The 17093-nt window shown below is 39.2% G+C and overlaps 5 protein-coding genes across 5 annotated transcripts; 2 read left to right on the top strand and 3 right to left on the bottom strand.

The window, feature by feature from the left end:
* Window positions 1–125: 125 nt before the first annotated feature.
* On the bottom strand, window positions 126–9959 carry TOM1 (E3 ubiquitin-protein ligase TOM1; the record flags this gene model as incomplete). Its single annotated transcript, XM_002496986.1, has 1 exon — window positions 126–9959. One exon carries the CDS (start codon window positions 9957–9959, stop codon window positions 126–128), a length of 9834 nt encoding a protein of 3277 aa, XP_002497031.1.
* A 387-nt stretch (window positions 9960–10346) lies between these two features.
* On the bottom strand, window positions 10347–11630 carry RAD52 (recombinase RAD52; the record flags this gene model as incomplete). The annotated part of the gene is made up of 1 exon (XM_002496985.1): window positions 10347–11630. The coding sequence occupies one exon, from the start codon at window positions 11628–11630 to the stop codon at window positions 10347–10349; it is 1284 nt and encodes a 427-aa protein (XP_002497030.1).
* Window positions 11631–11867: 237 nt separating this feature from the next.
* Window positions 11868–13697, top strand: NDC1 (Ndc1p; the record flags this gene model as incomplete). Its single annotated transcript, XM_002496984.1, has 1 exon — window positions 11868–13697. One exon carries the CDS (start codon window positions 11868–11870, stop codon window positions 13695–13697), a length of 1830 nt encoding a protein of 609 aa, XP_002497029.1.
* Window positions 13698–13921: 224 nt separating this feature from the next.
* On the bottom strand, window positions 13922–15790 carry NHX1 (bifunctional K:H/Na:H antiporter NHX1; the record flags this gene model as incomplete). Its single annotated transcript, XM_002496983.1, has 1 exon — window positions 13922–15790. One exon carries the CDS (start codon window positions 15788–15790, stop codon window positions 13922–13924), a length of 1869 nt encoding a protein of 622 aa, XP_002497028.1.
* A 672-nt stretch (window positions 15791–16462) lies between these two features.
* On the top strand, window positions 16463–17026 carry GUK1 (guanylate kinase; the record flags this gene model as incomplete). The annotated part of the gene is made up of 1 exon (XM_002496982.1): window positions 16463–17026. One exon carries the CDS (start codon window positions 16463–16465, stop codon window positions 17024–17026), a length of 564 nt encoding a protein of 187 aa, XP_002497027.1.
* Between the last annotated feature and the right edge of the window lie 67 nt (window positions 17027–17093).

Raw genomic sequence — 17093 nt, 5'->3', positions numbered from 1 at the left:
TGATGAACACTCGATTTAATAATATATATATAATTTATTAGTTAAGGAAATAAATGTAAAATTACAAATTTGTTTGTTAGATTTTATTTTTTTTTTTTTTTGCCATACTTTTCGAGTAGTTTACTTCAGGCGATCCCAAAGCCTTCATGACCTTCGTTGATGGCTAAAAGCAAAGATCCACGCAACGTATCGTAAGAGTTATACGATGGTAAGTTCAACTGGTTGAAACATGTGTGAGAAGATGGCAATCTGTCAGTTGGGCAATAATCTCTGTGGATAGAAAACTTACAAATACCACTAACACCGGTCAATTCTTTGAAACCGTTCAATGGTACCTTACTTGTACCGGTAACAAATTGCAAAAGTTTTGCCCTTTCTTCAGCGTCAAAAGACCTAACGGCTCTCCAGAAGTAATTGATTTGCTTACAATTAGCCGTATAATTGACGTAGTTCGTATTGTTTCTCCAATCATCGACATCTACATCAGGTAAACCACTAATTAGAAGCTCCAGTTCTTGTTCGTCGAATATGGAGATCAAATCTCTTGGAATCAATGCATAAAACCCTTGTAAGAAATTGTCCATCTGTTCCTTGACAGACAAATGAAGTTTGTATTCGACAATCTTCTTCACATACTCTTGCTTATTTTCTTCAGTCACTTGAATTTCGCTACCGTTAGGGATTAACTCCACGACTTTACGCTCACCATAATCATCTGTTTCCAAGGAGAAAGTTTCTTCGATGATATCAGTGATATCATTTTCCAAAATCCAAATCAAAGATTTGTAATAATCGAGATCTAATGACTCCATATCTTTCAAAGAAACAGGTCTCCCTAAAATATTCTTGTATACTTCCCTACTGAAGTGGCAGTCCAGAAAACATTGGTCACAAATAGCCTTACCGATAACCATCCCGACGAATTTGAAGAAGGACAAATGTTCAGGATTGATACCTGAAGTACGATTAGGACGGAAAGTCGTCCTGTCAGATTCTACAGGAAGGTATAATGCATAGTCTGGGTTGAACATTTGTCTAGAAAGAACTTGATACCACTCTCTAGTTAACCCACCTGCATCAACACCACTTTCTCCCTTAAATGTGATTTCCAACTTAGATTTCTTTATATCCTCGTTAGATTTGAAAAATAGAGCCCTGTAAGAATCCAGGAATACTTGTTCACGACGCACAGATATGCTCAATTTTGGCCTATCTGGAGCATCGCTGCGCAATTTAGCATTGAAATAGTACCTTTTGTTATCAAAATCTAGGACCTTTGGGTTTTTTACAAGTAAAGAGAAAGGGCCACTCATTAATTTGGGGTTAGATCTGATCATTTGATTGAGCAACTTCTTATGAGCCTCGGTAAACTTGAAAAAGAAGCTCTCCGTACCAGAATTAGAGAAATCGAGCTTCTTCTCATCCTCGTATTTCAAAGCAGTATTCTTGTTTCCAGATTGAGAAGTCTTGATGTGTTTGAAAACGACCATTAGAGACTCAATCAATGGTAGCAACACAGTTGCAGAAGTGTTCAATCCCTTACGGTTTTCAAACTCAAACAGACACTTACTCAAAGACGACCAAATCTGTCCCAATTGCATTTCATTATAGACACCCATCAACTTGCTCACATCTTCTTCAGACAAATCTTTCTTATGAGTGTAAAGGTAATCGACAGCAGTTAAAACTTTTAATAATTTGGCCTGATCAGAGCTAGGCATTGTGAATTTCTGTACCAATTCAGAGTTGAATTCCGTACCATTTGATACCATAGAACTTTCTTCAGTCAATTTGTTTAAATCAGCAACCAAATTTCTTACTGTTTTTAGAGCCAGTGAGATCAATTCTTCAGTGAAAATCTTAACTGCATCTTTTAACATGGACAAATGGTGCATGACACTCAATGTTTGTTGGAAAACCCTAGTGTTACAGCTGTCCATGTTGATAATGGAAACAATTCTCTCAAAATCCTTGCGGTCAAAATATGGAACTTGGAATTTCTTCTTAGAACCACTGCTCTCGTCGCTGTTTTTGGAAAGGGCATTGATGGGCTTGGTGCATACTTGCAAAATCCTCGTCAATAAATCCATGAGAACACTTTCATCGGTGATGATCCTTCTATCCAATAAACCAAACAGATACTTTATAGGCCATTTCAAGTTTTTGTGGAAGATGTCTTTTTTGTTCTTTACCGGAGCCTTATTGACCATCAAGTTCTCATGTTCAGTTATGAAGAAATACTTCAATCTGTTATCTGAGTCAAGCAGATTTTGTAGAATTTCAACTGCCTGGTTGGCGACTATAAGAGGGGAACAATCTGCTGGCAATTGACGGCCACCAGAGACAGAATTCTGGATTTTTCCACTACCATTGGCACGAGAAGATATCAAATTGTACACCTTCTCCAGGGAGTTTTCATCTATGATTCCTTCAGTTAAAATCATTAGGAGCATGTTGATAATTTCGTTTCTGCTTTGTTTGCTAGAGCACAAGCGATAGAATAACTCATGGTACATCTCACGCTGAACATAGGGTTGAGAAATAAAGATAGATTTCATAATTGCAGCAATACCGGCACGATCAACAAGTGGGGAAAAATAAGTTCTACTTGGTTTTTTCTTGTCACTTTCAGATCTGCGACGTTCTTCCCCAGGGCGATTTCCGTCGTCAATTTCACCCTCATCGCTGAGCATGTCTTCATCTTGGTCATGCTCATGAGTTTGCTCGCCGATAGAATGGATAATGTTAGAAAATCTAGTTTCGGCCGACTCTTGTTCTAGAATTTCTTCACGTAAACTCTCAGGTATAGCATCCAAGAAGTCTGAGTCGATTTCTCTGGAATGAACATCATTTCTCATTGCCTCAGCTCTACGTTCACGGACATGCTGAGCAAACACCTCAGAACGCATATCCTCGGGTAATGCATTTAAAAACTCTGGGTCGATATCTGTACCGCCGATGTCAACTTCTGTGCCATCAATGGTAACGTAAACCGGCTCGTGTGGTTCATGACCTTCCTCAACATCACGACTAGTGGCTGCAGGAGCTGTAGGCTGTGAGGCCGGTCTCGCCGTCTGATGAACTCTCTCTGTCTCTTCCTCTCTCAACTTCTCGAGGCGCTGATTGTATTCTTGTTCTCTACGCTCTTCAGCCTCGCGATACAATCTAAGACTAGGTCCGTAGAGTTTGGCTATGACAGTTGGGATGATAAAACTTGCATAGCTCTTGGTGTCATAGAACATATCAAAAATGTCCTTCCAGCGTGACACCGTTGGCTTCAAAATGATTCCATCAGGAGAGCGTTCGTCGAAGAACTCACCACTGAAAAGCACGTTTGAGAAATGAGTGTGTTCTGGTCTATGACGAGCACCATTACCAACATTCACCAATTGATCTGAGATACCATTTTCAATTTCCTCTAAACCGGAAGGTCCTAATGGGTTGATTAAGTTACTTTGGTGACGACGACCGCCATTCAGCAGAGTTAGTGATGGAGGCCCGAGGAGAGAATGGCCATGGTTGCGGCGGAAAGGGTGGTTGTGATGGCGGCCATGGCGACGAGCATCCTGTATTCTAATCAATGGTTGGCCTTCTCCGTGAAAAACATGTTCTAATCCTTGGAAGACACCGGTGGCTTCATCTTCATCTGAGGTATCTTCAATAATATCGAATCCATCAGATGTAGCCCATCTTCTTCTCAATCCGCCAACATTGGCATCGTCCTCATTCTCGCCATCTTCACCATCTTCGAGATCTTCTTCTGAAGCGGACAACTCAGAAAGGCCGGACTCCCAATCGGATTCATCAACATCATAATCATCCAACTCAATCTCCAGGCCATCATCTGCATCGACGTCAATGACTTCAATGTCACCGTTTGAATCATCACTGTAATAAGATTCACCTGAACCTTCCTCATCTTCTCCTTCTTCGCTATGATCTTCATGGTCATGCATGTGCTCCATGTCATGATCATCACTACTATAATCCATTTCTTCATCGCCGCTGTCCCCAATGTCGGAGTGATCATCATGGCCAGATCCGTGTTCGTTGTCGTCACTGAAGACAACCTCAAATTCACCGTCATCACCATCTACAAAAGCAATATCTTCGTCATCTCCCATTAGCGAAACATCATCGTCGTCGTCTTCTTCAATGTCCTCCACATCGTACATTCCCAAAGCGGAATTCTTGAACATATCTGGAGGGTCTTCCTTATCGGACTCTTCATCAACATCCTCTTCATCATCATTGCTTTCGATTTTGAAAAGGTCAGCAAAAGTATTCCTGATGGAATTGATACAATTCAAAGGATCAACGGCATTATTGAACAAATTCTTAGCAAATGGATAATTCAAATCTACGCCTGCAATACACTCCGTAACCGAAGCCGGTACATTCATGTCCATCATTAACTTGCAAATTTGATATTGGTCTGCGTCTAGCTTGTTGGAATCTAAGATCAATCTCAAGTAAGGCGCTTGAACAAGTACCATAGAAGAAATGACTTTGAACCACGTTTCCAGCTTGCTGACATTAGCTTCCAACAACTTTGATGTCATGGTAGAATTTTTCAAAGCCCTCATGATAGATTCGATAGTGAACTTCCTGATAAAGTTCATATCAGGATCAATGGCCTTCAGATCACTTTTCTTGTTGTTATCGTCTTGTACAGCTGCAATGAACCCAACCACAACTGAACGAGCCAACATGCTAATCACTTCTCTCCTCTTAGCTTCAAACTTGTCTTGCTCATGAACCGTGGACTTGTCTAACAGTTGGTAAAGGAAAAAGTTCAAGGCAGTAGATTTGGGCTTTGGAAACTCTGTGTACTGGTTCCTCCTTTCAAATGTCAAAAACTCGAATTTACACTGTTTGTAACTGCTAACAAGCTCAATTAGAACCTTCAGCAAAAACATCATGTATGCACATACAGGATTCTTGGTTGGATCCACTTTTTCCTGTTTATCATTGGAAGTATCCTTAACATCGTTAGGTTGATTGGGTTCCGATGTCCAGTCTTTTTTGTAGGCAGCCATCAACTGTGATAAGAGAAGATGGATAATACCCGTCCTGTTCTGTACAGCGGAGTTTGCTTCATTCTTCGTTGCAACGTCCTCATTTTCACTAGGCTTGTCATCAAAGTTCCTGTGTACATTGTACTCCTGTAATTTACCATCCCCACTGAAAGATTGGAACCTGGCGGTCTCACAAAGATTATCAATGAATTTGTCGGGATTTCTCATAACAACATGGGGTTTTTCCTCTATTAGACTTGTTAAATCACGCTCTTTTTCCTTATGATCCCCGATGACTCTGGTGGTAAAACTCTTATTCAGTTCGCAACGGATTAAAGTAGATACGATGTCAACAGTCTCAAAACATCTCCTAACAAGCAAGAGGAAGGATGATTCTAGGAAATTTATTTTATCTGACTTTTGAAAAATTCCAATTACCTTTAGTAACTTAGACAACGTCCCCGATCTAGCTATCTCGCTCGCATATCCCTCATCTCTCGCATAGAATATTAAAATTCTACAAGTTGCTAGGGCTGAATAAAAGTTTGTTATCTCGCCAACACGAATCAAAGAATCAAAAATATTTTGTTTGATATTGGCAGGAATTCTGTACACGTTGGGTGTAGGCGGCAAGCGGTATCTTACGGGAATGTCGTCTGGTAAGCTTTCCATTACGGGTACTTCAGATTTAGCCAGGATGATTTCGTAAACGTACAGCGCTTTCGAAAACCAGGAACTATTGATATACTCTGGGCTCAATGACTTCTGCAAGTATTCCAAAAACTCAGAAATTAAACGACCAGTATTCTCATAGACCTGCTTTTCATTCAAGAAAATACCAAATATATGAATCAAAGACGATAACGTAGCACCATCTTCTAGGTTAGTTTGAAGGATCTTTTCCAAAACTTGAGAGGCGAAGTTTTCAACCGGCTCATCATAGTTACTAAACATTTGCAATAATGTTCTAGCGATGGCATTAACTAGTTTGGGGTAAAATGGTAAAACATCAAAAACTTTTTGAGGAAGACCATTATCGAGAAACTCATCAGTCATTGTCTCTAATCGATCGCTTGAGAACATATCGTTACCGTGGCGAGGTTCCATAGGAGTAAGTGAAAGAGAGCCACTTAGCTTGATTGATTTATAGCGCTCCCAACCCTCTTCAGAGAAGACATCAGGCTTTGATGGAAACAATTCATCATCATTCAGACCGCCACTTTCATATGCATGCTCTTCCGCTGTTATAAATTTGCGAGCCTGTTCTTCTGTTAGACCACAGGACTTTAAAGCATCGATGACTCTATAGCGTGGTGGCATCAAATCCCAGTTAAGTTCTAGTACTGAGTCCTCGTCCGCATTAATGTTAGTGTAGGTATTTTTCAACATAGTGAGAACTTGTTTGAATACGGGATATGGTACAGTCCTTGCTCGGGAATTGAATAAGCACCCTTCGTTGGCCAATTTGTAGACTAAGCACAACGACATTTTTTTAACTAGATCCATCAGGGCTTTGGTGAGAACGTAATCATCACCAATTTTAGGTACTAATCCAAATACTTCCATACACGGTATGTGTTCCATGGTATCGAGCGAAAGTGACCTATTGAAGAAGGTTAAAAGGTTCAGAAGACAGCTGAGAGTTAAAACCTCATCTGTATTTTTGATATAATCAACCTCCTCGATCGCAGCAATGTCTTTGAACGTCGACATTTTGGCAAATAAAGTTTTAATGGCATCAGAATAAAATCTATAACCACCGTATTGGTAAAATAGGTAGGCTGGAACTGTTTGTAAAATTCCAGTACCAGTTATCGATGTTTTCGGGAATGAGTAAATGTAGTTAATAAAATTAAAGATAACCAAAAAGTATGGCAAACTCTTCTCTAAATCAACTGCTTGTAACATTTCCTGCATCTGATAAGACACTTCATCAAAGACATGGACTTCAACCACTTGCTTCTCCTGCTCTACCTCCATGTTTCTTGCATGTGTCAATCTCAAAAAGCATCTGAAAAGCATGGCAGTACAAGATTGTAGTTTGTTCAATAAGAACCTTGCTTCAAAAGTGTTCTTGTACTTCGCGCTTGTGAAATCATCTTTTTGGGCCTGCTTGACAGGTTTCGTTGCATGGATTTGAACGGGAGATGCAGTACCAAGTGGTTCAGGCATTGTTTGAGTGAGCACCTCGTCTGGCATTCTTTGGGTCAAATACATTTCTTCGAGGGCACATTTTTGATAAAGCAACCTCAACAATTTTATTAATTCGAAGCCATTCTTATCAAAATAGTTTAATATTTGATGGATTCTTGCAGGTATCAGGGAGGTAACATTAACGTACACGTCGGTCATGAGATACAGTAATGCTGCTAGTCCTGAAAACTCTCCCAAGAGGCCATCGATATCAGAATTGTCTCTATCCTTCCTTGCTCTCAACAAGTAGCTTTCCTCATTGTTGAAATTCAAAAATTCACTGACATGCTGAAGACGTTCCTGTAAAACTTTCATCATTTCTGGGAAAACATAATCCTTCTTTTGTTCATCGAATAACTGCAATACATCTGTGAAATTCAGCATGGCTTGGGAACTAGTATAATCAAAAGGTGGTCTGTCCATGATGATAATGGAGAACAGATCCCTAACGTTGAGCTTCTCCGGGAGGTTTTCTAACGTTGAGTTGTCCAGAGACATACCATAAATGACATCTGCGAAGCAGTCCACGAGGGGAGTCGCTTCCTGTACTTCCCAAAATGCAAGTTCTCCGGCATTTTCCTCCTTCTCCTCAGCAGGCTCATCTTTACTCTGAAAGAATAGCTCCTTACTATTAGAAGGTTCGTAAAGATATGATTGTTTGAAGTTGATACGTTTAGGAAGCTCTTTGACGATGTCATGGAAACATTGCAAAATTTGGGGCTTTAAGTCTGGATAATGTCTTGCAAGTTCATCCATGGAAGCACCCAGATCGGTAGCACTTTCTTTCCAAATCAAGATCTTAGCGTATTCAGGATTAGTCACGGCATCAAATAAAAATCTAACCATATTGTTTTCTTTAGCCTTTTTTAAACCTTCAGAATTCAAACACAATGCAGAAATGACATCTGGGAGAATGGACAACAGTTCTGAAGAGGGACCCATCATTTCGGGGAAATGATCGATGATGTATGGCACGAGGCCCGCTTCCACAAGAATTGGATAAATGGTTGGTTCACTGTTTATTACCTTCTGAACGATATCCAATGCATAAGTGATTAAAGTGTAGCCAAATACAGGCCTATTTTCCAGGATTTTTTTTATTGAAATCAGTATCGGAGAATCTATAAGATTTCTGATTCTATCACCAGAATCAGTCTTTAGAAGTTTCAAAACCAATTTTAATAAACTTCTGATGTATGCCAATTGTCTAAAGGAAACCGAATAGTAAACAACAGAATATTTAGGTGGTCCGCCGTATTCTGGGTGTTCTAATGCAAAATCAACTTCTTCCATGATAGAATTGATTAAAATGGCGAACCCGTCGTTGCCGATGAATTCGGCAGTGGAATCACCATCATTGATGACAGCTTCTAAAAGATGCGTTGCCGATGCCAAGGTACGTCTGTAAGTAGTGTTTTTGACCAGCATGATATCTAGCAGACTAGGTATTAGCCCGGCACCAAGCAAGGATTCGTGTAAAGCCTTTACATCGGCTAGGTTAGAAATCAAATAGAAAAACCTTACGTTGTACTCTTCGTCAACTTCTTGAGATTCATCTCTTAGAATTTTACCGATATAACGTAATATTTGAAATAATAATCCATGTGACATATTACCTCCCAAGTTTCTAACGATATCAGAACACCATACATGCTTCAAAGAAGTGCATTCCAATGCAAACAAGGAATCTAACCTCAATTCCTTTGGTATTTTAGTTTCAGACAATGATACAAAGTCCGTTAGACTGTTAAACGCATAAGGATCTACTTCAAACAGCTTAGAGCTGACTTGTGGAGGCACATAAACAGTATTAACAACAGCAATTGCAATGAATTTTGTTCTTATTAGCAATTTTCTCAATTCTATATTTTCGAAAGAATCGTCACTAAATGCTTTTGCCATCGTTACTTGAATTGAGAAGTCGAACCAAACGTCTGAAGGCAAAACTTCCATACCCTTGTCAAATAATTGTTGCAATGAATGACTCTGTAAATCTTCCTTAGAGAATACTAACCTCTTCATGGAAGAGCTTTGAACCGCCTCTTTACCAGAACTAGAAGGTGGAGCCCTTTTGTTGTTAGAACTATTGCCACCACCGGCGGTATAATAGGTATATTTGAGTTTAGACCACTTAGAAGGATATTTCTTTTTGTCCAAAAACAATTCTACCAAAGAAAAGTGCTCGCCACGTTCTTCATCCATTGTAGAAGATGGTATTGACAATGCCAATCTTAATAATTTCCTCTTTAACTGGGGATTCCCCAATATATTATCCTTGTCAAACCTTTCACGAGTAATGACATATCGTTCCCCCATGATGGCTAAAACCTTTGTAGCCCCTAGTTTAACTCTAAAATTTGGGCAGTTCAAAAGGTTATTCATCACATCCAAGGAGGAGTAAATAAATCTGTTTTCAGTATTACAGAGAAGACGTGAAGTAAATTGTGATAAATTAACACACAGCTCTTCTTCATCCGCTGTCATTTCAATTAATTTTACTGGCTGTTTCTTAGGATCTATACTTTGGTAAGAATATTTTTCCACTACTCTTGTCAGCATCTCATCTATCCTGTTCAAAACCGGTATCCAAGTGAAAAGATCATCCCTTGATCTGTCCCATTCACGTATCCCTTTCAACTTTTCCACAAATTCTTCCTCAGAACATTGGGTTAATTCATCCATTAATGGTTTAAAGCTTAGAGCACTCTGCTCCTTTTGCAGTCTCTCGTATCTAGTTAACTTCACCATGACTGAATAAGGCTAGGCAGATCGGTTAAGCTAATGTATAAAGCCTCTTGGATGTAGATCAAACAGACAATTGAAAAGTATAAAATCTTTTCTTCACTCTTAGTGCAATCAATGCTTTTGAAATACGAATTTCCACTAGACTCTAGGCTCAAATAAACTAGATTTGGCCTCAGAAATCTTCTGTCTTCGTTCTATATCCCCTAGAGATGAGCTCTGCAGATTTTCAGCTTTATAATCGCAAGGTACGTTACATTATAAAAGGTGAGAAAATATGTAATATGAATAGCCGGGTAACGAGTGCTAAAGTGTACACTATATAATACAATTTATTCACGTTTTAGATCATTGTAGATTTTTCCCTTCCATATTAACCATTCTTGCAGGTAGCTATGGGTTAGTCTTTCGCAGATTCAATGGATTTACCTTTGGTCTGCCAACTTCTCTGCGTACGGGAACGGCCCTTGGTTGTTGTTGTGTAATGAATGAAGATGAGTTGGGATGGACTACTGCTGTTGGAGGAGCGAATCTGTTGTTACTGCTAGAGCTGGTATCATTAGCCTCTGTTGGTGTAGTGTTAGTATCTGCTTTTACGTCCAATTGTTTGCCCTTGGGAGCAAAATTTTGATAAATAGTATCTCTTGATGATTCTATACCTTTTTCCTTTAAGACACTTATTGGGACATGTTTAGACGTAGTTTGATCAATCTTATGCCTAACAGATTGAGCGTTGTACTTTGGATCGAAAACATTTTCTTCCGTAATGGGTATCTTGTCCTGTAAAGATTTGGCTCCTCTGGCGTTGACAAAAGTTACTGGATCAGAAGGACCCGCAGAAGGTGGTTTTTGTTGTGGTGGTTGTCCTATTGCTCTGGGTCCCGGTCGATGATCTTGAAGCGGCAGTTCTGGTTTTTCACCCATCCTTATTAAATCATCATCTTGGAAATCGTCACTAAACATCAGAGAATCATCGAGTAAATCATCCTGATCTGGATCAGCATTTGTGGGACTATTAGTATTATTGTTATTAGATACAGCTGTATGTGCTGGTAGTCTTGGTTGTGCTGCTGTATGTTCAGATTTGATATTTGTGAGTTGCCGCCTTTTGCTTGGCGGACCTGAATCTTCTGTAGTATTAGCTCTAGTGGCTTCACTAATCTCATCTGAAGGTCTGAAAAGATTACCTTCATCAAAGTCTGGTGGATCAAATTTTACCTTATCGATTCTCGAGAGAAACTCCTTATCGTAGAGACAATTACCTAGTGCATTACCAAACCCTCTTAGAGATCTTTTCAAGGCATCGGTAACAGCAGATTTTTTAGCTCTTTCAAATGCAGCTGATTTACGACGTTCATTTTCCACAGTACCATATCCAATATCTTCTCTATATGTACCATTATCCAACGTAACACGCACTATTGCAGTACAACCGATACAAAACCTCCCCTGTTTCTCATCCAAGAAATCAACCATTACACTCTTTACTTCTGTAGACCAACCATTAAATCCAAATATCTGGTTAGCAAGATTTATAACTTTCCACCCTTCAATGTATGCAACTCTACTACTACCAAACCCGACCCTTTTAGATATATATTCTGGGCCTAGTTTTTTGTCTAGTTTTGCCTGAATATCTTCGTTGCTTTTGAAATGTAACCCATTCTTGGACTCCATGTTGGAATTAGAGGTCTACCAGAGACTCTTCAACCCTTCTCAATGGGGGCTCTTATTACTTATAGTTTGTTGATCGAACGCGAAGAAACCTCGTGAAGGATTCAACTCATCAAAAGTTGAAAAAAGTTCTTGTAGAGATGATCAACTTCCATTCATACAAAAAGAAGGGTAAAAAAAGGATAGGATTGCAGGAAGACTCGCCATTTCAAGCTGCTGTGTGATTGGCTCACTTAAAGAATGTTAGATTCTCCTGTACCGTTGTCTTCTAGGTACAGTTACCATGCAATCTTTAGCGATATTTGCAAAACGAGATTTAACCATTTAGCAACCCGATTGTCATTGACGCTAACTTTCTTCCAAGCCTTAGTTATTGTATTTTTTTCTAGTGGTCAGCAGTCCAATTTGGAATGGTTACTGGCACTGCCATTGAGGTTTTTCCTCTTATACCTGTGTTTTCTTTTGATTGTTATTACCAGGAAAAACTACCTACATGTAGATTTTAAAGGCTATTCGAATGTTGTTAAGCTGATATTGGGACAAACATTCAGTATTTCTACGCTAGTCTACCAAATGATCTACTCCCTGTGTTGTTTTCTTCTCTCTTTGGCGGTAAGTGATTGTCTAGGATTGACATCAATGAGTTCATCTCATGCTTTTACACAGAGCTATAGATTACACGTATGGGTGCTCATTCCCACGATATACACGTTACAACACTGCCTCTTCGATTTGGATAGACTGTCATTCAATTTTGAAAGTCACTTCCAACCACCTCAACAGTACATTGCATCTCGTGTCCGTAAGATTTTGATCAAAAGTGGTATATTAAGCATATTTCTGGCAATTGTAGCACCACTAACACTTGCCTCTAGTAGTTCGTATTGGTTTATTGGCTTTAAGAATAATCTAAAATTGCTTCTATTAGCATTTTGGGAGTTTGCCAATTTGGAATTCGTCAATATCGCCTTTAACGCACATATGTCGATTGGTTGTCTGCATAAGGGGAAACCTATATCATCTTTATCCTCTACACCAATGGAAACCCTGGCCACTGGCTTGAGTTCTAAGAAGCAATTCACTAAATTGACCGCTTTTCAAGAGTTATCATACAGAGCTACGTCCTCTGATTTATCGCTAAGATTACCGCTTTACCATACACGCTACAGAAATACTCACATATGGCCTGTAATCCTAAGAGAATCGCTATTGGTAATTCAGGAGACAAATGATACGGTTACCAAGTATTTGAACACATTAGAAAATACTATGTCGTTACAGGATTCATTGAAAAGGAGAAGTCCAATCTCTTTCGCTGATGAAAATGAAAAATTGTTTGGAAATCAAGCTACAGTTACATCCTCTGGATCTTCTTCTGGTATTGCAAGCTTCCCTGGGTCTCCGCCAACGGTATCCTCTAATGGCATATCTCATAGAATTACACTCAGAGATGATAACGTGCTTTTACTCAAAAATTTGCGTAAACAGAGATCAAGTGCATCCAGCGGTGATCTTTTGGGAGCTACACACTCATTTAACGAGCCAATTATCACCCATGAGACTACTTTACTCACTGTTTTGATTAGAATAGCTCAAAAGGTGAAAGAAAGTATAAATTCATTCTTCTTCCCTTCTGCAGTGACATCTCAGGAACATCGTCCACAGCTCTCGATAATTGAAGCTTGGAGTATTTCAAAGAAAAGACAGGCAGAGACATTGGTACCATTACCGGTGTGTCATGCAGAGTGCATAATATCCCTTATGGGGTTATTGATCAACGCGATTGATGAAGATCCCAAAGGTGGGGTCGTATCGTCGGTTGGTGAAGTGCTCAAGACTTTAGAGAGATCCGTTGGTGCATTGGGTAAATTTGCCGATTGGAATCCAGATTCGAAGAAAAAATCAGAAGATGAAAAGGAAACTCCCGATGGCATTTCCATTCTCTACGATCTATCCATCAGTGCATTTTTGGAGATTGTTCTCAAATACAACGTACTCCTCAACGATGTCTACTTAGACGATGATGTCGTCAAGTTGAGTAAGTGGGTACTAGATATGTGTAGTAAGTAGGATTGTAAGAAAATCGTCATTTTTTGTATATATTTGTTTGGTGAAGAACGCCTTTTGGTTGTGTGCCCTTTACAGTTGCTGACCATGTACCGAATATAACTTATGCCGAACAAAACATCAATAATCTATGTTAAAAATAAAAAGAAAACAGGTATAAAGGTGAACTAAACACAAATATTAGAATGTATTCTATTCTTTTTTCTCGCTTTTTTAGCTTGTATACTTCAATGTAACGAAGGCGAATCACTTCCCTCTCTATGTGGTTGGGAATTATTGTCTAAGAAAACAGGTTTCAAAACTTGTTCATCGAAATTTTGGAACCAGCGAGAATCTGAATTGAAAATGTTTCCAAGAGCTTCTTTGATCTGTTCTTTATCCAATGATAGTCGAGCAAAAGAATTAACAGAATTGCCGGTTTGGGCGCTAAACTCGTTAGCAGTTGGTGGAAAATCTGCAAGTAGATCAGTTTGACTCTCACCTGCAGCAAGATTGGCGGTAGAGTTAATGGCAGACGTTCCATCTGAATATGATGATGGCATCATACCTCCACGTAGGACAGCTGGAGGTCTAGGTGCCTCTATATCAAATTCATCATCACTTTGTTCATTGTCATCCACACAGCCTGTTCTAATGTTGAGAACTTCCAACATACCAGCTGTAGTCCCACCAAAAATAATAACCGTCAACACCACCACAACAAGCACCGTTGCCAAAAGAGTGAACTTGAATTCACCTTGAATCCCCATTGCTAGCGCTACACCTACAGCACCACGTAAACCAGCCCAAAAAGTCATCACTTGGTAATTATAAGGAATCTCTTCGGGGATAGCCGTCGAAGTAGTAGCGGTACCTCTCATTGATCTGAGAGTTTTCACTTTATACATCCAATTGACAAAATTGGATAGTGGGAACACCGAACACCAACGAGCCACACAGATTGAAACAGATGTGACAATGATCAGCAATGGTTTATAGACCAATTCAACCTCTGTGAATAGCTCCAATCCCAAATAGATAAAGATGAAATTTTCTGATAATCTTGCCAATACCTGGAAAATGTATTTTATAGTAATTTGTGTTCTTCTTGACATATTATAGTAGGCATAATGCTTTAACGTTATACCGCAGAATAGTAACGATACGATTCCCGACATGTGGCAACCGTTGGAAAAGAAATAAGACTCATATGCAATCAGAAGAATGAGACAACTTTCAATTTGTGGAAACCTTCTAATGTGGGTATGCTTTAGAATCAATGCTACTAAGATACCAACAGCCAGTCCGATCAATAAGGAAACCATAAATGTCATGAGGAAAAGACCAACACCTTCAAAGAAGGAAGAAAATCTAGCAGGACTTCCATGGAATTTTTGACAAGTTTCAAACATAACAATAGAAATTGCATCGTTTAAAAGTGATTCACCAAAGATAATGGTATACAATTTAGGATCCACTTGATAAGCATTGAAAATAGAAAGAATGGTAACTGGATCTGTTGCCGACAACGTTGCCCCCACCGATAGTGCATCCACAAATGAAATGTTGACACCTTCTAATCCCAAGGAAGTCCAGATGAATATGATGACCCCTAAAACCACTGCTGATATGAATGTACCCGGTATCGCAAATGTCAAAATGGAAAGGATATTGTTAAAGAAATTCACTTGATTCAATTCATAACCTGAATTAAGGATAATCGGTGGAAGTAAAACATTGAAGAAATAAGAACTGTTAAAAGTCACCGTGTCTTGAATATAATGACCCGGCGTCATTCTAATTACTAGTCCAATAACCATACCGTAGAAGATCGATAGAACCGTTTCATGAACGGCTCTAATACGTTTTTGAGTTAAGTAGTAACTTGACCATAATGCCGAGATCAGTAGGAATAATAAGATGAAAAGCGCCCATGAAGAAAACATTTCTTCCGTTACCGGATTCACGTCTTGGCCAGGATCGTCAGGTATAGGTATATCTTTATCAGGTCCACCAGGTGGTAGCAATTCATCGTCTTCTTGTGTCCTACTCTGAGCAAAAGCCCTCCCGGCAACCCATAGTACTTTTACTACCAGCGATAAGACCTCAGATCCCATTTCTCGAAAAGAAATTGAGTTATCCCTTGTACTGCTAAGTCAACATAGATTTTGACTTACAGCATATGCTTTATGTTAGCTAGTTAGTCGTTCAAACAACACCTTATTAGTTTCGCCTATAACAGACTTGCTGTTCGTAATATGTGACTAGCGTAAAGGAGAAATATAGAAGTACTAGAAGTACTAAAATCTTCAAGTTTGATCAATTTAGAGTCCTCTGATGGCTTCAATAACGTTACCAGCGACTTTTATGGGTCCTAATTACCTTAGAACCTGACATGTATCCCGATACAGACGGCCTTAAAGGGGCCTAAAAAGATCATCATAAATCATATTCACAGGAAACCCAAAATCGTTCACTGCGACTGTCCATTCGATGGGACTCATTTCAATGCATATTTTCCAGTTTCCCCTAACTATGCTAACACATTTACCATTCTCCAGCGGCTCAAATGAGAAAGTTTCTAGTCTCGAACACACTATAAGATATGCCCGTGACCCATGCGCCTATTGAACATTCGCGATGAGCTGGCGATGAAAATATTCGAAAACAATAAAAGTTTCCAACACTTCTCGTCAACAATACAAGGAGAATTCCTCGTCGTCGGTATATAGATCAATTGATCCAGCGCTACCTTCTTCACTATTTGATTGACTCAAAGAATAGCTAGCATGTCTCGTCCCATCGTTTTTTCAGGTCCCAGTGGTACCGGTAAATCAACACTCTTGAAGAAACTATTTGCAGAATTTCCTGATAAATTTGGATTCAGCGTTTCTTCTACTACTAGATCACCTCGTCCAGGTGAAGTTAATGGTAGAGAGTATAATTTCGTTCAAGTAGAACAATTTCAAAAGATGATCCAAGAAGGAAAATTTATTGAATGGGCACAATTTTCTGGTAATTACTACGGTACTGCTGTGGATAGTGTTAAAAAAGTCATTGAATCAGGTAAAGTTTGTCTATTGGATATTGATATGCAAGGTGTTAAAGCTGTCAAATCATCCGATTTGAACGCTAGATTCCTTTTCATTGCACCACCATCAGTAGAAGATTTAGAAAGCAGATTGAGAGGAAGAGGTACTGAAACCGAAGAATCTATCAGCAAGAGACTAGCGGCAGCCAAGGGCGAGATGGATTTTGCCTCTACTGGTGTCCATGACAAAATAATTGTCAATGACGATTTGAACAGGGCATATGATGAGATGAAGCAGTTTATTCTCGCAACTGAGAAATAACCGGATCATTGATCTAATATCATGTTCTTATATATATATATATATATATATATATATATATTGATAT

The sequence above is a fragment of the Zygosaccharomyces rouxii genome, assembly GCF_000026365.1.
Source record: "Zygosaccharomyces rouxii strain CBS732 chromosome D complete sequence".
In the NCBI taxonomy this organism is placed as follows: Eukaryota; Fungi; Ascomycota; class Saccharomycetes; order Saccharomycetales; family Saccharomycetaceae; genus Zygosaccharomyces; species Zygosaccharomyces rouxii.
Note: the sequence above shows the minus strand (reverse complement) of the source record. Positions and strands in the feature narration are given on the sequence as shown.